The 20,782-nt window shown below is 41.1% G+C and overlaps 1 protein-coding gene across 2 annotated transcripts in view; it reads right to left on the reverse strand.

Annotated features, from left to right (window-relative positions):
* Positions 1-8,481: 8,481 nt before the first annotated feature.
* LOC106568513 (lysosome membrane protein 2) overlaps positions 8,482-20,782 on the reverse strand; it is a 65,516-nt gene continuing 53,215 nt past the window's right edge. Inside the window, exons 12-13 of one of the 2 annotated variants that reach the window (XR_001320312.2) lie at positions 10,589-12,637; positions 8,482-10,483 (exon numbers count right to left, since the gene is read on the reverse strand). Coding sequence is in view for 1 of the 2 variants with exons in the window: in XM_014138934.2 (XP_013994409.1) it covers positions 12,530-12,637 (108 nt within the window). In the remaining variant the exon portion in view is untranslated. Of the gene's footprint in view, positions 12,638-20,782 lie in introns of both variants that reach the window. The other variant, XM_014138934.2, reaches the window with a different exon arrangement.

Consider the following 20,782-nt stretch of genomic DNA (forward strand, 5'->3'; position numbering starts at 1 on the left):
CCGTCTGGATTACTGCAACTCGCTGTTGGCTGGGCTCCCTGCCTGTGCCATTAAACCCCTACAACTCATCCAGAACGCCGCAGCCCGTCTGGTGTTCAACCTTCCCAAGTTCTCTCACGTCACCCCGCTCCTCCGCTCTCTCCACTGGCTTCCAGTCGAAGCTCGCATCCGCTACAAGACCATGGTGCTTGCCTACGGAGCTGTGAGGGGAACGGCACCTCCGTACCTTCAGGCTCTGATCAGGCCCTACACCCAAACAAGGGCACTCCGTTCATCCACCTCTGGCCTGCTCGCCTCCCTACCTCTGAGGAAGCACAGTTCCCGCTCAGCCCAGTCAAAACTGTTCGCTGCTCTGGCACCCCAATGGTGGAACAAGCTCCCTCACGACGCCAGGACAGCGGAGTCAATCACCACCTTCCGGAGACACCTGAAACCCCACCTCTTCAAGGAATACCTGGGATAGGATAAAGTAATCCTTCTAACCCCCCCTTAAAAGATTTAGATGCACTATTGTAAAGTGGTTGTTCCACTGGATATCATAGGTGAATCCACCAATTTGTAAGTCGCTCTGGATAAGAGCGTCTGCTAAATGACTAAAATGTAAAAAAAAAAATGTAAAAAATGTTCTATATGCAGACTGAACAAAGCACATGTGTATATTTACCCAGAGACAATAACCCCATGGAACTGCTCATTTTCCCTCTGAACACATGATTCAACAACAACATGTTAAATAAAAAAATACAATTATTTGAGTAACTAGTCAATTTAAGATTACAACTCTTCATCATTTTCATATGGAAATAATAGAATTTCAAAGTAGTTGTACACTCTGAATAGAGACTGGTGTTTCTTAGTACTTTTATATTTAAATCCCACCTGTTCCAATAATTTCTAGTGAAATTGATCAGTCTTCACGGGAAATTCTTAGGATTCAGGGCATTTGACACCATTAATTGTTTCCTCTCCCTTCTCTGTCCCTGTCCTTCAGAACCCATTTGGATACATTTCAAAACATTTCCATCTTCATGTATACCCAGTTTAAAACTGAGTTGAAAAAGGTCCATCCAAATTAAATCCCAGAGGCCTTTCCAGTAATCTAATCATTTTAACCTGTGTCATTAGTTTAGTATAGTATACAAAATTATTGGTTAACCGCTGTAGAACCTTCAAAAAGTTGATGCCGTCTTATCATCTTGTTAGTCAAGACGTAATTCAAACAGATTACAATGTCCAGAATACATAACTTTCCTGCTCAAATTCACTAGTGTTATCTAACTATAAAACCAAACAATAGTGATGTTTGTTCATACCTTTTATTTCAAACATCGCACTAGTTGCTTGTTTGCTTCCAACCGCAAATTATTTTATTATTTTCTATTTTTACAATCTCAAGGCTCAATTTATTCATCATATAACCTTGTATTGAAACCTTAGTTTTTCTATTTACTAAAATATCTCATCATTAGAGTGCTATAAAGACATTAATAATATATTACCATTCACATACTGTCAACACTCATTAAACATCCATTAGTTTAAGATTAACCTGTAAAGCACCAAATGTAGAAAATACATCAGCCAATTCGTATGTCACTTCAATACATTTATTTCGAATACCGAAACAAAGACTACGTTTTTCTTGAGTCACATGGTTCTCAAAACCCAAAATATGTTGTAATGAACAGAGTTGAACCAAACTTTCTGAATCATTAGTTCCTACTATTTTTCCCTATGACAGTCAAACACCCAAGCTAACGTTTAACTGTGCTGCTTGCAATAATTCTAATTATATTTCCTCCCTGACGTTTACTGACACTAGCAATATTCATTCAGACATTTATAAAGTCATCCATTCTTCTGCACTTTGGTATATCCATACTAGTGCTTTTGACATCCCACCAAAATAGCCTGAAAAACATTACCAAGCACCCCATTTTACACTATCCCTTCTCTAAATAAATCCTCTAACGCATGTTCTTTCCCGTTATATGGTGTGTAATTGCTGGTAGGTCAAGAACACAGGAACTGGACTCGTTTATTCAGAACTCCATTTATAGCCTAATCCAGATACTTTTACTCTTAAAACAGCCGACTATCACTAACTGCTTTCCCCAGTATCGCATTCTCCAAGGACATTTCCGACAAGAGAAAATGAAAAACCCTTCAGGAAAAGAAAGTGTACATTTCGTTAGTATTCACAATGTTACCTTTTAGTCAGCAAGCCAATTGTATTACTTTTATACTGAATATTATAATTATAATTCCACTATCCTTACTCCAATCATTAAATGTTTGTTTCAATCCTCCACTATGTTCATAAACTAACTAAAACATTTTAAAAGTTTTAATTTCAATTTGGCAATCCCAATGCTGGCGTTTAACCCAATGAATTCTTTAAACCGACAAACATTTCCTCACGCTCTTTATTCCATTCTATAAGTGTTTTAACAGTTTCAGAGAATGTCGGTATAAAATGTCTAACAATATTGAAAACCCCTTACGTTTTCCTGAGCATGCGCGGAGAGTTTAGCCATGCCTCAGAACGCATAGTTTCTATCCGATCCCGGGTTAAGTCTTGCCTTCAGAAATTGAAAACCTCAAATATGTTAAACTTTGCTTTGCCTGTTCCTCCAACTAATTTACTAAGGTGGTGATCTCTCATATAAGTTTATTTTCCGTTGTTTGACGCTAATAACAAATCATCCACGTATTTTATCACCACAGAAACTATTGTTTCAATGCTAAATGATACCAAGTGGGACTATTTGTAAATCCCATCGGTGCTCTAACAACAGTTAGGCAGAACGTGATCTAATACGTCTTCCATCACATAGAAACTGTAATCTCTATTAATCACTCATTGATCGAACGGAGACCATACACCGCTATGTGAAAGTTCCATTCTTACTAACCTCAAAACGATTAGTTGTTGCTCTATCGAAAAGGATGCAAACTCTCGTACACCTGCATTCCTGCTACTGCATCAGGCTCCAGTGTCTCCCTACACACATTCTTCCCACATTCTTCCCATAGTCCCATATCTAAAACAGGGAGCTATCTTCTTACGTTTTGATATTTTATGGTTTTTATGGCTCTACTCACTCCTCGCACGTCTGCGAGGCGAGCAGAGTCACATCTGGCCCCCATCGTAATGTATTTTCTGATGATAGAATGTTGATTTCAAAACACTGGTAAATTGAGCTTCTTATTCTGGGTTTATTTGATTCTATTTATCCAGTTTACCGGGTAATGTTGCCCTACATTATCCAGTTTGCTCTTTCTCATTCAAACCGAATTGGTGGAATTATTGTGCGCTTCTCTCAGCGACTCCATGGCTTTACTAAATTCCATTACTTTAACTTTATTACGTCCTATTTCTCACACTTTCCCGTCTAATTCAGCTGTTGTTTATATCTACACTTTCTTATCTCTTTATATTTATTCACTTATGATATTCTATCCTACTGTTACTTATATTCCTAATTTATCCTATCTATTCTCTATACTTGTAGAGTCTCTCCAGACCCACTCTCTCTTCTAATTGGTGTAACTTCTTAGGGGTCCTGCAACTACAGTGTTACCCCCCCGTTTTGCTCCTACCGTCCTTCACGGTGCTGTAATATCTCTAGTATATACTACAGACTATACCATGGTATGGTTCTTTATGTATTTGTTGTTACTATTTATTCTAAATAGCCTGAGTTTATTTTAACCATATCTGTTGCCTATCTGTATGTTTTATCTCTCTACTTCACACACCAGTATATACTATATTTAACTGCAGTCTTTAGCTTCTCTGATTCACTTCCTCAACATAGAGAAGCTTCCACTCATTCAGGTTTTTATGGTACGACGGAAGTCCTGCCTAATCGGGTCAGTTTCCCTTCCTCTCCCATTTACGTTCATACACAATATGACGGAAGTCCTGCCTAATCGGGTCAGTTTCCCTTCCCCTCGCCTTTCCTAAAGCGACCTATAAACCTCAGTCTATTCCTGATGCACTTTTTCAACGCAGGATAACTTTGTATTCATAGGATTTTTGTAGTATGTCGGAAATTCTGCTTAATCGAGTCAGCTTCCCTTCACACTTTTTGCCCCCCCTCGTACTGTCCTCTGTTCTACCTACTTATTTATTTGTTCTGACCACACGCACGCAGTAGCCCCACACTAGGTCAGGCAGTTCAGTCAAGAGAGAGCAAACGCACACACTTCCCGGGCCACACAAGGTCCCCAGATGAGTGGTCTCGCGAGAGGAGCAACCCGAATCACACACCCAACACGAATCGCCTGATCAGGTTGATTGGCTGTGTTAACGCACATCCCAAAACAGGTCCTGAAACAGTCGAACTCGGCCAAGTAGAATCAGACGGGACAACCCCACCCAACCAAACCACACACGTGGGTTCGTTAGAACGGTCCGATTAACGCAAGCGCAAGCCCTCCCCTCTAAACATCCTACTCCAGCAGGTTCAGAATTTACTACGCATGTAATCCTAACAAAATGTACACATATTATATTTAACAATCCCCCAATTTATGCATGCAGTTTTATTGAATTCACAACTTCTTCCAGTACTACTGGGTTTTTAGGAGTTCTTTAAATAGAGAGACCTACGTGGCGTCCCCTTCGTTGAGGCTGAATTCCTGAAGCAATCTACACAAACATTTCAACTATTGTAAGAACAAGCTTACCTTATTATAGTTTGGGTGGCCACCTGTTTGTGAGACTGTCCAGAGAAACCGTCACCAACCAAAAACGCCGTTATTCAAGATCCCTTCTGTCTCCTGGCAAGCTCGCCATTTCTGTCGTGGAAAATTGTCTTAAGAATAACACTTCTTACAAGAACTTGTAAATTCAATATAGACTTTAATACAGAGTAATAAAGCCGAGCCGGTCCGCGGAACAACAACTGCCTTCCTTAGGCCCCGGCTCTGCTTTTATGCATATACAATACATAGGTCCATCCTTTATGTAAATGAAGTAAAACCCCCTATGCATTCTGCCACCTTTTTCTTTCAACCCAATTGATAACGCCCTCATCTGCTTTTAGCTCTAACATTGTAGTGGCTGGATAACGCCCATATCTGCTTTTAGCTCTAACATAGTAGGGGCTAGACTCTCCTCATATGGATATGAAAATAATGCATGCATTGCAGGCATACAGCTTGCCTGGCCTTTGCGTGGTTCCTGCTTGGGGATGTATAGCCATCTGTTATTTCCACTCAGGGCCTGCTACCTTTCTCCCACATGGGTAGAGGCGCAGGTGAGGCCACTGTGGGAAGAGGTGACAGCGCTCTCACTCCCGACCAAAGGGTTGTTGTCAAAGTTTGAGAGACTGCGGCTGGCTGATGGCGTGCTACAGCGGGCATGGAAGGAGTCAGCTATGGGAGAGGAGAGGTGGCAGGTGGTGATCTCAAAAGCACTTGTGGGAGGCTGTGCTCCAGAGTACTCATGGGGGGGGGGGGGGGGATTGGACACTTTGGGGTCACAAAAACACTCCACCGCCTCCGTCAAGGCTTTTACTGGGGGCAGCACAAGAGGGGTGTGGAGGACTGCACAGCGAGAAATGGCCCCCCAGGCCGCTCTCATGCTGAGCTCCAACCGTTCCCAGTGGGGGCTCCCATGGAGAGGGTGGGAGTGGATGTAGTTGGGCCGTTCCCCACCACAGACAGTGGAAACCGCTGGGGGCTCACGGCCATGGACTATTTCACAAAATGGCCCGAGGCCTATGCTCTCCCTGACCAGGAGGCAGAGACCATCGTCGATATTCAGCAGGTTTGGAGCTGCAGAGTCCATCCACAGCGACCAAGGCAGAAACTTTGAGTCCTGTGTGTTCGCCACCATGTGTGAGAGGCTGGCTTTGCACAAGACCCGCACTACTCCTCTCCATCCTCAAAGTGATGGCCTTGTGGAGCACTTTGACAAAAAGCTTGGACAGCAGTTGGCCATCGTCTCTGCCAAACACTAGCGTGACTTGGACAAGCACCTGCCTACGGTCCTCATGGCATGCCGCTCCACTGTCCAAGACTCCACCTCCTGCACGCCTGCGCTCCTCATGCTGGGGAGAGAGATCCGCACCCCTGCGGAGATGGCGTTTGGTCGGCCCCTGGATAGCCCTCATGTTCCCACGGGGCCGAAGTATGCCTGGAGACTCCAGGACCGCCTGAAGACAGCCCACACCTTCGCCAGAGAGCAGCTGGTGAATGCAGGTGTGAGGCAGAAAAGGAACTATGACGTGCACACCCGGGGAAAGCACTTTGTGGCTGGGGAGCTGGTCTGGGTCTACAGCCCCCTGAGGAAAAAAGGCAGATGCCCCAAGTTGGACAGCCACTGGGTGGCTTCCCTGTAGCTCAGTTGGTTAAGCATGGTGTTTGCAACACCAGGGTTGTGGGTTCGATTCCCACGGGGGGCCAGCACAGGGGAAAAAAAAAAAAAAAACATGTATGAAATGAAGTGTATGTATTCACTACTGTAAGTCGCTCTGGATAAGAGCGTCTACTAAATGACTAAAATGTAAATGTAAAAATGGGTGGGACCCTGCAGCATCCTGGAGAGGGTAGGGGAGGTTGTTTACCGGGTGCAGCTTCCTCCTAGGGGGAGAAAGGTGGCACTGCACCCTGGACAGGTTAGCCCCATACAGAGGGGCCTCTTCTCCCCAAACCCCAGGGACCCCCACAATTCCCCTCTCTGGCAATGACATTCCCCAAGCACCCACCCCCAGGCGCCGCAGACAAGGCTCCAGACAACACAGTCTCCCTCCCTGTGTCACCGTGTGGTTCCCCGGAGCCACGGACTGTATTCCCCGTTCCCGCATCCTTGTCCCCCATATCCCTGCCTTCATCCCCTGGGTCCCAGAGGGGCAGCTCCCTGCCACGGATGGAGCCCCCTGTTTCACATCTGGACACTCTGCGACAATCACGGCCACGAAGGCAAAGGAGACCTCCAGGTCGCTTCAGAGACTTTGTTTGTTCCCTCGGGGATGAGGGACTTTGTGGTGGGGGGCTGTGTAGTGACCCGTGTGTTATGTGTTAGGCTATTAGTTGGTTGTGTTGTACTACCCAGTATTCGCGGGGTCCGACATGCCAATCAACCTGCTATCTGCCAATCATGGGAATGCCTGGAATGTTCTGATGCCGAGGAGTGGCGTGGACAATTGTTCCTTTATGATCTAGTCCGGTCATTACAATACTTTAATATAAAATGTAAAAGTCACCCAGTAGAATACTACTTGAGTAAAAGTCTAAAAGTATTTGGTTTTAAATATACTTAAGTAAAAAAGTAAATGTAATTGCTAAAATATATTTAAGTATCAAAAATGTCAAATTACTTATATTAAGCAAACCAGGCGGCATAATTTAATTTATTTATCAATAGCCAGAGAGACACTCCAACACTCAGACATAATTTACAAACCAAGCATTTGTGTTTAGTGAGTCTGCCAGATCAGAGGCAGTAGGGAGGACAAGGGTTGTATTCTTGATAAGTGCGTGAATGGGACCATTTTCCTATCTTGCTAAGCATTCAAAATGTAACAAGTACTTTTGGGTGTCAGGGAAAATGTAAAGAGTAAAAAGTACACTATTTTCTTTAGGGATGTGGTGAAGTAAAAGTAAAATTTGTCAAATAAATAGTAAAGTACAGCTACCACCAAAAAATGACTTAATGTAGTACTTTAAAGTATTTTAGGCAGGCTAGCTAAGCTGTACTGTCTTTGCTAAAAATGTTATCTAGCCTGCCTCGCTAGCTAAAGTTAGATAACCTGCCTTGCTTTATCAAAAGATAGCTACCTACATAACATTTTGCTGGTTATCTAATGTCGTTAGCTAAATTACACAAGAAAGGTCATTATATTCCAGTATCTCTGGTTATACCCACCACCACACCAAGTTAACGTTACTGGTGCAGACTTTGGGACCAACGAACACCAATCACCTATTCCGCAAACTAAGGTCCTTCCGCAGGGCATTCAAAACATGTAACTTTGGTTGTGGAGACATGGTCAATCAATAGGAAGGTCTGCCTTCCTTTGAATGCATTGGGGGCGATGACACAACAGAGCCCCATTCAATGAAGGGAAATGGAGGGGCGATTTGAAGATGGGAGTTTGGCAATATGATTTGTTAACATACTTAGTAATCCAAGCCTTACTTTAATTTACTCATTGTAATGCACTGAGGTTCCAAACTTTGTTTTAGACAAGACTAAAATTGTCCTACTTACACTTTGTAGTGAATTTTGACACTAGAATACATGTATCTGACTCATATCGATGCCACATCAAAGGGATTAGTTGCTTTTCAGCAGCATCTACTCTTTAAGCAAAATATTGCAAATTGCAACAGTTTTGACACTCTTCAAGTTGTTCTTCTCCCTCAGTGTTGCCAGAATATAAATGTGCAGGCTATACCTGAAGATAATTTATTTGCCATTTTAAAGCATGCTGACTGATAACAATAGAAAACCCGAAGAATGACAAATCAATCAAAATGGTTGCTTTTATTTCATTGTAAATAAGTTTAACATTTTATTTTTACCCAAAAATATTTTAGTAACTTTTTTGCAGTCTACATTCCAAAAATAATGATAACTATGATAAATGTAAGGATTATGTTTGACTGCTGCAATGAAAAGCATTTAGCTGTATTACAGAAAACAGGACTTTGGGACTGAGGAAAGTAGTTTAATTACATGTGATCTATGGCGTTCAAGCACAAAACAAGTAGTGCTGTGTGTGTACACTGATGTCTATGGTTGTACATGTAGAATGGTTTTGATTTTATGGTGTATAATTTACCTATACAATTCTCCTGATAGTTGTTGTATCCCAATTTTGTCCTGTTTCTAATGTTTTACAAAATGCACCATAGAGTCTGAGGGTGAAATTAAACCAGCGGAGGCTGCTGAGGGGAGGATGGCTCATAATAATGGCCAGGACGGAGCAAATGGAATGGCATCAGACACCTGGAAACCATGTGTTTGATGTATTTGATACCATTCCACTGATCCCGCTCCAGTCATTACCACGAGTCCGTCCTCCCCAATTAAGGTGCCACCAACCACCTGTGAACGAGGCCCTCTTCATTCAATGTTCTGTAATTCCATTACAGACCAAGGCACATGGTTGCTACAGAGTAAATACAGAGTCCAAAGACAAATTAACATCAAAATATGAAATGATATGACTGATTAGACTTATAATAAGAGAAGAAAACGCTAACATTTACTCATTTTTCAAACTATAAATTTCTATTGCTGCTTTTCTATTTTTCAACCAGAGTAACTAATACTGAGTACGTAAGAGCATGGCATCTCATAAACAAGTGAGTCACAAGTAAAACAGTATCTAATAAATTCACAACAAGTAATCTAGGAAAGCAAAAGTTCTGCTACTTTTGTTTGGCATATCTTAAAGAAAAGAGAAGACAGCTGGGTTACAAAGTAATGCATCAATAGTTAAACTCAGTGATCTGATGCGTTGATTTCAACATTGAGGTGTCAGACTAGCCTGATTGCCATGTTTGTTGGCGCTGTCATGCCAACTCCTCGTCACTCATTGTCAGGCTACGTTCAGACAGTCATTACAATACAATAAGAGCAATCATTCAAGCAAGTCCATTTCAATTTCAACAATTAACAAAGCATTAATACACTATAGGACTATAGCAGTTAAGCAGTTGCACAAAGGCTATTATAGGCATAATAATACAAATGTATATAATGTCAATAGGAGATGCCATTGAAAATAAACATATGTAGATATCCAAGGAGCCCGTTTCTCTCAATACATTTTCTAGATAGACAGTCTGCTAATGAGCTCCTATTAACGGCTCACAATAGAAAGCAATACACAATTTGGCTTTCAACATCACTGCAAAATGTCTACAATTCCAGTAGTTTAGTATGATATACATGTTTATCTTTGATTCCAAAATGTTTGCCATTAGGATGACAACCTTGCATCAAAACCTGAAGTTATGGTTTCATCAGCAGCTATGGTAAATGCAGAGATAATGTAGAGATAATGTAGTGATGATAATACATTTAGATCATTCAGAACCTGATACGTGAGTTAAAAGTTTCAGTCCATTTTTCTGTCAAAAAAAAATATCAACCAAAGAAAACACAACAACATATGGACTTCCCTGTATAACAGAAATGCACATTAGTACACACTCTATTCTATTAGTAAAAACACTATCCTGTAAATACATTCTAAAGGGATCTGATCTTCAAATTACACATTTTCATTGCCTTCATTCTTTTGTTTCAGACAAGAAGGCCACCCGCACTATAGGGCACAGGAGAATTGTCTGACGTGTCAAAAAGCCTCAGAAACAATTCAGTCAATCAAAACCTGTCCATGTTTTACGCAGTATACAGAGTGCCATAGGTTTGTTGGCTCGTTCACACAATGGCAGCAATAAGCCAATGATGTGGTATTGTTTTTAATAGATCTGACCGATACAGATCAACACTCACCTAATGAATATACCAACTGGGTACAGGCGTCTCACCTAATGAATATACCAACTGGGTACAGGTGTCTCACCTAAGGAATGTACCAACTGGGTACAGGCGTCTCACCTAATGAATATACCAACTGGGTACAGGCGTCTCACCTAATGAATATACCAACTGGGGTACAGGTGTCTCACCTAAGGAATGTAGGCAAGATGTCACATTTGGAATATCAGATACGTAACACTTAAAAATGCTCACTTGCAAAATATCACCACATGCAAGTTGAAAGTGAAGGTGAACCATGAATTAGGTATGGATGGTATTGTGGATATGTTCAATAACATAAACATAGTCAGACGGCATTTTTGTTCACTAATTTGAACATTCAACCAACCAAGTTGGAAAATAAATTTAAACAGTGCATGAACAAATAAAATACGTAGAAATGTAACAATTATAGCTAACGTTACAAATATGTTTTGTTGTTGTTCGTTTTAATATGAATCCAAATTCATTAATAAGAAGACACTCATTACATGAAATATTTAGCCTTCGTTGTTCAGTAGAGCATCTCACCACTTCCTTGACCTTCTTTGACACTTTACGGTTTCATAATAATAATCACTTTTGAAGCCATCTCATGATGCACAAGGTGCATAGTTTCTAGCATAGTGCCCCTGAGAATGGAATGATACCTGAATAATGTAGATACATCTTTAGGACACATCTTTAGGACACATCTTTAGGGCACATCTTTAGGACACATCTTTAGGACACATCTTTAGGGCACACACCTAGGGCTGGTTTCCCAGATACAGATTAAGGGTTCACTTTAGCCAACATCCTAATAGCAGTTGTTTTGACGGTGTTGAGGGTGGAACTGCATTAGAGCTGTCAATCAATCAAATATATTTATAAAGCCTTTTTTTTTTTTTTACAAAATGTTGAATAACAGGTATCAAACAGTTTATATTGTATAGAATGTTTGAAACAGCTGGTCAAATTGGCCATGTACTGTATGTCAACACTTTGGGAAGATTAGCCTCACCTTGTGGGTTAACAAGGACTTTGGGAAGATTAGCCCCACCTTGTGGGTTAACAGGGACTTCGGGAAGATTAGCCCCACCTTGTGAGTTAACAGGGACTTCGGGAAGATTAGCCCCACCTTGTGGGTTAACAGGGACTTTGGGAAGATTAGCCCCACCTTGTGGGTTAACAAGGACTTCGGGAAGATTAGCCCCACCTTGTGGGTTAACAAGGACTTTGGGAAGATTAGCCTCACCTTGTGGGTTAACAAGGACTTTGGGAAGATTAGCCCCACCTTGTGGGTTAACAGGGACTTCGGGAAGATTAGCCCCACCTTGTGAGTTAACAGGGACTTCGGGAAGATTAGCCCCACCTTGTGGGTTAACAGGGACTTTGGGAAGATTAGCCCCACCTTGTGGGTTAACAAGGACTTTGGGAAGATTAGCCCCACCTTGTGAGTTAACAGGGACTTCGGGAAGATTAGCCCCACCTTGTGAGTTAACAGGGACTTTGGGAAGATTAGCCTCACCTTGTGGGTTAACAAGGACTTTGGGAAGATTAGCCCCACCTTGTGGGTTAACAAGGACTTTGGGAAGATTAGCCCCACCTTGTGAGTTAACAGGGACTTTGGGAAGATTAGCCCCACCTTGTGAGTTAACAGGGACTTTGGGAAGATTAGCCTCACTTTGTGGGTTGAACCAGATCCAAATAAACCAAGTAACAAAACAAAACAACGGAGACATATCAAAGTAGTCTAACTAGTGCCACAATGATTTACAACGATCCAGCCCTGAACAGCAACTCACACTGATATATATGATATACAGATGTAGGATCGTAATTTTATCACTGTTTTGTTTCTGAGAATTGCAAACTTGCTGTGTTTTTTGACTTTTAAAAACCCTACAAAAATGTCCATTAATTATAATCCACATAATTCACATTTCCTATTGAAGCAGGATTATTTTACTGCTGTAGCAAACTGGTTCATATTAAGATCCTACATCTGTCTCTCCATAAAGCCTTCCCATTCCCTCCTCAAGACTTGTCAATAACGGGAGTCAAGGCAACGTAGCTGCAGCCATTTTTTTCGTCAGCCTCCTTGTTGCTCACAGGGGAATAAGATGTGTCTTCCTTTGTTGACTTCTATAGATGAAGACAGCGGAGGGATGGAGAGAATGGAGGATGGAGTAGAGAGCAAGAGTGGAGTGAGAGAGTAGAGTGAGAGAGAGTAGAGTGAGAGAGAGAGTGGAGAGAGAGAGGTGGAGTGAGAGAGCGAGAGAGAGGAGAGAGTGGAGTGAGAAAGAGAGAGAGTGGAGTGAGAGAGAGTGGAGGGAGAGAGAGTTAAGGGAGAAAGAGTGGAGGGAGAGAAAGAGAGAGTGGCAAAAGAGAGAGAGTGGAGAGAGAAAGAGAGTGGAGAAAGGGAGAGATATTGGAGGGAGAGAGAGAGAGAGTGGAGGGAGAAAGAGTGGAGGGAGAAAGAGAGGAGGGAGAAAGAGAGTGGAGAGAGAGAGTGGAGGGAGAGAGATAGTGGAGGGAGGGAGAAAGAGTGGAGGGAGAGAGAGAGAGTGGAGGGACAGAGAGAGTGGAGAGAGAGAGCGAGTAGAGGGATGGAGACAGTGGAGGGATGGAGAGAGTAGAGGGAGGGAGTGGAGGGAGAGAGAGTGGAGGGAGAGAGAGAGTGGAGGGAGAGAGAGAGTGGAGGGAGAGAGAGAGTGGAGGGAGAAAGAGTGGAATGAGAAAGAGTGGAGGGAGGAAGAGTGAAGGGACAGAGAGAGTGGAGAGAGAGAAAGAGTGGAGGGAGAAAGATTGAAGGGACAGAGAGAGTGGAGAGAGAGAGTAGAGGGAGGGAGACAGTGGTGAGTAGAGGGAGGGAGTGGAGGGAGAGAGTAGAGAGAGAGAGAGAGAGAGGGGAGAGGTAGTGGAGGGAGAGAGTGGAGGGAGAGAGTAGAGAAAGAGAGAGGGGAGAGATAGTGGAGTGAGAGAGAGATGAGAGAGTGGAGGGATGGAGAGAGTGGAGGGAGATAGCAGAGAGAGAGAGGGGATAGTGGAGGGAGAGAGAGAGTGGAGGGAGAGAGAGAGTGGAGGGAGAGAGAGAGTGGAGGGAGAAAGAGTGGAATGAGAAAGAGTGGAGGGAGAAAGAGTGAAGGGACAGAGAGAGTGGAGAGAGAGAGTAGAGGGAGGGAGACAGTGGTGAGTAGAGGGAGGGAGTGGAGGGAGAGAGTAGAGAGAGAGAGAGAGAGAGAGAGAGGGGAGAGGTAGTGGAGGGAGAGAGTGGAGGGAGAGAGTAGAGAAAGAGAGAGGGGAGAGATAGTGGAGTGAGAGAGAGATGAGAGAGTGGAGGGATGGAGAGAGTGGAGGGAGATAGCAGAGAGAGAGAGGGGATAGTGGAGGGAGGTAGAGAGTGGAGGGAGAGAGGGGTGGAGACAGTGGAGGGAAGTAGAGAGTGGACGGAGAGAGGGAGGGAGACAGTGGAGGGAGGTAGAGAGTGGACGGAGAGAGGGAGAGAGACAGTGGAGGGAGGTAGAGAGTGAGGTAGAGAGTGGAGGGAAACAGTGGAGGGAGGTAGAGAGTGGACGGAGAGAGGGGTGGAGACAGTGGAGGGAGGTAGAGAGTGGAGGGAGAGAGGGAGGGAGACAGTGGAGGGAGAGAGGGAGGGAGACAGATGGGAGAGAGGTAGAGAGTGGTTAGTTATAGTACCAATCTAGCGAACAAAACATTGAATAAAATTGCTTGTCAGGATCATAATCCTTCAGATACAGTGTTTGTTGTACAGCCATGCATGTCCAATCAGCAGGGACATGTTGGACTGTATAAAGGAACAGTCGGACACAGATTATGTTTAGGAGAATTTCCATTGAGCATGTTTTTTTTCTTCAGGACTAGGCTTAATCTGTTCTGGGGAAACCGTCCCATAGAATTTAGCTTCAGGAGAAACCGTCTCATAGAATTTAGCTTCAGGAGAAACTGTCCCATAGAATTTAGCTTCAGGAGAAACTGTCCCATAGAATTTAGCTTCAGGAGAAACCGTCCCATAGAATTTAGCTTCAGGAGAAACCGCCCCATAGAATTTAGCTTTCAGGGGTTAACTGTCCCATAGAATTTAGCTTTCAGGGGTTAACTGTCCCATAGAATTTAGCTTTCAGGAGAGATGTTAATCTGATTGTTAACATATCAAACTGTGTTATTAAAAATGGTGCATACTTGTCATAACATTACAGGCCATAACATTTCAGAGAGGATTATGATCAAAATTGGCTGATTTAAGAAGTCAGACAAGGTAAGAAAGTAAAGATATTATAGTGACAAATGTAAATGATAAAAGGGAAAATTATGAACGATTATTAAAAACCTCTGTTGGGGCTACAGGTTAGCAATGAACCCCGAGTCGGGATTGCTAACAAGGCTGGAAATTCAAAACATCAAAAATCTAATAATTTCAATTTCTCAAACAATCAACTATTTTACACAATTTAAAAGATAAACATCTCCTTAATCTAACCACATTGTTCGATTTTCAAAGAGGCTTTACGGCAAAAGCATAAAGTTAGATTATGTTAGGACAGTACATAGCCACAAAAGTACAAACATCCATTTTCAATTCAAGGTCAGGCGTCACCAAAAGCAGAAACCAGCTAGAATTATGCACTAACCTTTGTCAATCTCCATCAGATGACACTCCTAGGACATTATGTTATACAATACATGCATTTTTTGTTCCATCAAGTTCATATTTATATCCAAAAACAGCATTTTACAGTAGCGTGAAATTCAGATTTTTTCTTCTCTGAAATGCTTCCGGTGAACATAACAAAATTACTATTCGAAAACATTGGTAAATTATAATATTGTCATTCAAAGAATAATATATTATCATCTCGTAATTGCTACCGAATGGCCAGATCTCAAAATAACTTTACTGGGAAATCACATTTTGCAATAAACGGGGTGCTATGCTAAGAACAATAAGCTATGCTATACAGTTAGCATCATCTAATATCGATAATAACATTGTAAATATCCCCTTACCTTTGATTATCTCCATCAGAAGGCACTGCCAGGATTTCCCAGGTCCGGAACAAATGTGGTTTCTTTTGACAAAGTTCATAATTTATGTCCAAATAACAACAAGTAGTTAGCGTTCATTATGCTCCCACAAAACGTGGTGGGGGGGGTGTAAAATCACGCCGAAAAGCTAAAAAAACTAGTAAATAATCTATTTACGTTCGTTCAAACATGTCAAACGTTGCTTAGCATTAATCTTTTGGTCCATTTTTAACATTAAACATCAGTAATATTTTCACACAACCTATCCTATGTCTAGATAAACAATGATGACAAACTCACGCTTCTCAGATTTATGCGCAGGCGCAAAAAAATGAAGTGATGACATGTCAACTTCCTTGCATTCTAATTTGCTCTCTGTTTATCATAGACGCTTCAAACAACTTTATAAAGATCGTTGACATCTAGTGGAAGCCGTAGGTGTTGCGAAATGAATCCTTTCTCACTATGGTATCTATAAAACAATGACACTAAATAGTACAGTCACAAAATTCACATTTTTTTTGATCTATTTTTCACAGGTTTTTGCCTGCAATATGAGTTTTGTTATACTTACAGACACCATTCAAACTGTTTTAGAAAATTCAGAGTGTTTTCTATCCGAATGTGTTAATAATATGCATATCCTAGCTTCTGAGTTGGTGTAGGAGGCAGTTAAAAATGGGCACATATTTTTTTAAAATTTCTCAATACTGCCCCCGAGCCCCAACAGGATCGGACCATTTTTAAAGATTTTTGCCTAAAATCGAACTTCCTGTAGCTCAGGACCTGAAACAAGGATATGCATATTCTTGATACCATTTTAAATGAAACACTTTGAAGTTTGTGGAAATTAATGTAAGAGAATATAACACATTCGATCTGGTAAAAGATAATACTAAGAAAAATATGCATACTTTTTTTTCTTTGTACCATCATCTTTGAAATGCAAGAGAAAGGCCATAATATATTATTCCAGCCCAGGAGCAATTTAGATTTTGGACACTAGATGGCAGCAGTGTATGTCTGACGTTTTAGACTGATCCAATGAACCATTGCATATCTGTTCAAAATGTAATATCAAGACTGCCCAAATGTGCCTAATTGGTTTATTAATAGATTTTTAAGTTCATAATTGTGCACTCTCCTCAAACAATAGCATGGTATTATTTCACTGTAATAGCTACTGTAAATTGGACAGTGCAGTTAGATTAACAAGAATTTAAGCTTTCTGCCCATATCAGATATGTCTATGTCCTGGGATTTTTTGTTGTTGTTACTTACTAATGCTAATCACATTAGCCTACGTTAGCTCAACCGTCCTGCAGTGGGTACACCGATCCCGTAGAGGTTTTAAAGAATACGTTAAACTTAATTCTGAACAGAAACATAAAGGAAGCCGTGCATACCGTACTGTTAGAATGGGTTAAAATGCACTGGTTAATACAGTCACTAAATCATGGTGTTATCATAGTTAAAACCTCTCTAGGGTATGTGGGACGAAATCGTCCCACCTACTCAACAGCCAGTGGAATCCCGTGGCGCGATATTCAAATACCTTAGAAATGCTATTACTTCAATTTCTCAAACATATGACTATTTTACACCATTTTAAAGACAAGACTCTCGTTAATCTAACCACACTGTCCGATTTCAAAAAGGCTTTACAACGAAAGAAAAACATTAGATTATGTCAGCAGAGTACCCAACCAGAAATAATCAGACACCCATTTTTCAAGCTAGCATATAATGTCACAAAAACCAAAACCACAGCTAAATGCAGCACTAACCTTTGATGATCTTCATCAGATGACACTCCTAGGACATTATGTTATACAATACATGCATGTTTTGTTCAATCAAGTTCATATTTATATCAAAAAACAGCTTTTTACATTAGCATGTGACGTTCAGAACTAGCATACCCACCGCAAACTTCCTGTGAATTTACTAAATTACTCACGATAAACGTTCACAAAAAAACATAACAATTATTTAAAGAATTATAGATACAGAACTCCTTTATGCAATCGCGGTGTCCGATTTTAAAATAGCTTTTCGGCAAAAGCACATTTTGCAATATTCTGAGTAGATAGCTCGCCATCACGGGCTAGCTATTTTGACACCCACCAAGTTTGGCACTCAACAAACTCAGATTTACTATAAGAAAAATTGGATTACCTTTGCTGTTCTTCGTCAGAATGCACTCCCAGGACTTCTACTTCATCCACAAATGTTGTTTTGGTTCAAAATAATCCATAGTTATGTTCAAATATCCTCTGTTTTCTTCTTGCGTTCAAGACACTATCCGAACGGTGACGCGCGGACGCGTATCGTGACAAAACATTTCTAAATATTCCATTACCGTACTTCGAAGCATGTCAAACGCTGTTTAAAATCAATTTTTATGCGATTTTTCTCGTAAAAAAGCGATAATATTCTGACCGGGAAACGTCCTTTCCGTTCAAAGACTCAAAATCTAAAATGGACTCTTCACGTGCACGCGCGCCCCCGTCTCATTGTTCTCAGATCGACCACTTACCAAATGCGCTACTGTTTTTCAGCCATGGGCTGCAAAGTCATCATTCAACGTTCTGCCGCCTTCTGAGAGCCCATGGGAGCCTTAGGAAGTGTCAGGTTACAGCAGAGATCCTCAGTTTTCAATAAAGAGAGTGTAGAAGGCCAAGAAATGGTCAGAGAGGGGACTTCCTGTACAGAATCTTCTCAGGTTTTTGCCTGCCATATGAGTTCTGTTATATTCACAGACACCATTCAAACAGTTTTAGAAACTTTAGGGTGTTTTCTATCCAAATCAAACAATTATATGCATATTCTAGTTTCTGGGCAGTAGTAATAACCAGATTAAATCGGGTACGTTTTTTATCCAGATGTGAAAATACTGCCCCCTATCCTAGAGAGGTTAAGAAAATAGTTAACTTTTTAGGGTATAGGGGGCTGTATTTTCGATTTCGGATGAAAAGTGTGCCCAGAGTAAACTGCCCAATACTCGGGCCCAGAGTCAAATATTTGCATATTATTAGTATAGAAAACACTCTGAAGTTTCTAAAACTGTTTGAATGATGTCTGTGAGTATAACAGAACTCATATGGCAGGCAAAAACCTGAGAAAAATCCAACCAGGAAGTGTGGAAATCTGAGAATTGTAGTTCTTCTTTTGAATCCCTATCGAAACTACAGTGTCTGTAGGAGAAAGATGGAAAAACTTTCTGAAGGCTGTTGACAGCCAATGGAAGCCTTAGGAAGTGCAACGTGACATTGTTTCTTATTCAGGAGTGGTGTTTAAAAAAAAAGTGGAAAACCCCTAAATTATCACATGATGAAAATCAGCTACATTATTGGTTACAGACACCTAATATGCTTTAAAAACAACTGCTTTGGTATAAAAAATATCCAAAGGGAAAATAAATAATTGTAAAATTCACAGCATAATTTGAGGAGGAAAAAAGGCAGTAACTTAACTCGTTTTTTTTTCTTTTCCGTGACCACGTTGCACTTCCTAAGGCTTCCATTGGCTGTCAACAGCCTTCAGAAAGTTTTTCCATCTTTCTCTTGTTACTGGGCAGAGAATAGTAGCTCAGTCAATGAGTGGACTGTCTGAGGACAAAGGACTTGGTGATATGCGATCCCGCGAGCTCGCCCCTCCTTCTTTTTCTTCTGTAATGAATACGCTATTGTCCAGTTGGAATATTATCGACGTTTTATGTTAAAAATACCCTAAGGATTGATTGTAAACAACGTTTTACATGTTTCTACGACCGGTAATGGAACATTTTGACTTTTCGTCTCTGGTACTGCGCTCGCGCATTATGCCTTTGGATAGTGATCTGAACACACGAACAAAACGGAGGTATTTGGACATAAATATGGAGTATTTCGAACAAAACAAACATTTCTTGTGGAAGTAGGAGTCCTCGGAGTGCATTCTGACGAAGATCAGCAAAGGTAAGAGAATATTTATAATACTAATTCTGAGTTTTGTTGATGCCAGAACTTGGCGGGTAGCTGTATAGCTTGCTTCGATGGCTGAGCTATGTACTCAGAATAGTGAACAATGTGCTTTCTCCGTAAAGTTATTTTGAAATCTGACAAAGCGGTTGCGTCAAGGGGTAGTGTATCTATAATTCTTTCGTTTATGATGAGTATTTTTGTAAATTGATGTGCACATTCACCGGAAGTTTTGGTGGGAATACATTTTCTGAACATCACGCGCCAATGTAAAATGCTGTTTTTGGATATAAATATGACCTTTATCGAGCAATTGTATAACATGAAGTCCTATGAGTGCCATCTGATGAAGATCATCAAAGGTTAGTGAATATTTTAGCTGTACTTTTGGTTTTTATGATGCATGTCCTTGCTTGGAAAATGGCTATGTGGATTTTCTTGTGAAGTTTATGTCCTAACATAATCTAATTCTATGCTTTCGCTGTAAAGCCTTTTTGAAATCGGACAATGTGGTTAGATTAACGAGAGTCTTATCTTTAAAATGGTGTAAAATAGTTGATTGTTTGAGAAAATGAAATTATGATATTTTTGCTGTTTTGTATTTCGCACCGTGCTATTTCACTGGCTGTTGAATAGTGTCTGACGGTCCCGTCCCACCTAGCCCAGAGAAGTTAAGTTACACAAACATGTTAGTACCTTGAAGTCAATTTGAGACCTATTTTCTTTTCAAATATTAGATTGAGTTTAATGTTATGATGCAGAATGCATTAAGACCTTTACAAAAACGTGCTGTGAAAGAAAGATGTTAACAACTGGTTAGAAATATTACAGTAAAGAACAAAGTAGCTGCATCATGTTGAGAGAAGAAGTGTCTTGTGATGAACCAAACCACAGCCTTAAGTTCTACTGTATTCTCTATTCTTCAGTGTCTCCTCATAGAAAAAGATATAGGAACACTGGAATGGACATCGGGTTACCTAGTAACAGCCATCTTTTAGGGTTCATGACCTAGCCTCTAGTCTTTTAATAGGATCTCTATAAATTTAGTTGGCGTACCTATTCTGTCTACAACATGACTTTCACTTTCCCCTTTGTGGCATTTCTTGCTGCCTTTTTAAAGTACTTTATAGTTGAGGGCCAGGACTTATTCTTGACTACGTGACTTGACCAGGAACAGCTCTGGGCTCTAACTATAGTTTATTGATTAGAGAAGAACACTGTTGTCCTGCTCCTCTCTGACACAGGCCCTCAACACTCTATCTTCCCAGAGAAACACAGGTCA

The sequence above is a fragment of the Salmo salar genome, chromosome ssa13 (genome assembly GCF_905237065.1).
Source record: "Salmo salar chromosome ssa13, Ssal_v3.1, whole genome shotgun sequence".
NCBI lineage: Eukaryota > Metazoa > Chordata > Actinopteri > Salmoniformes > Salmonidae > Salmo > Salmo salar.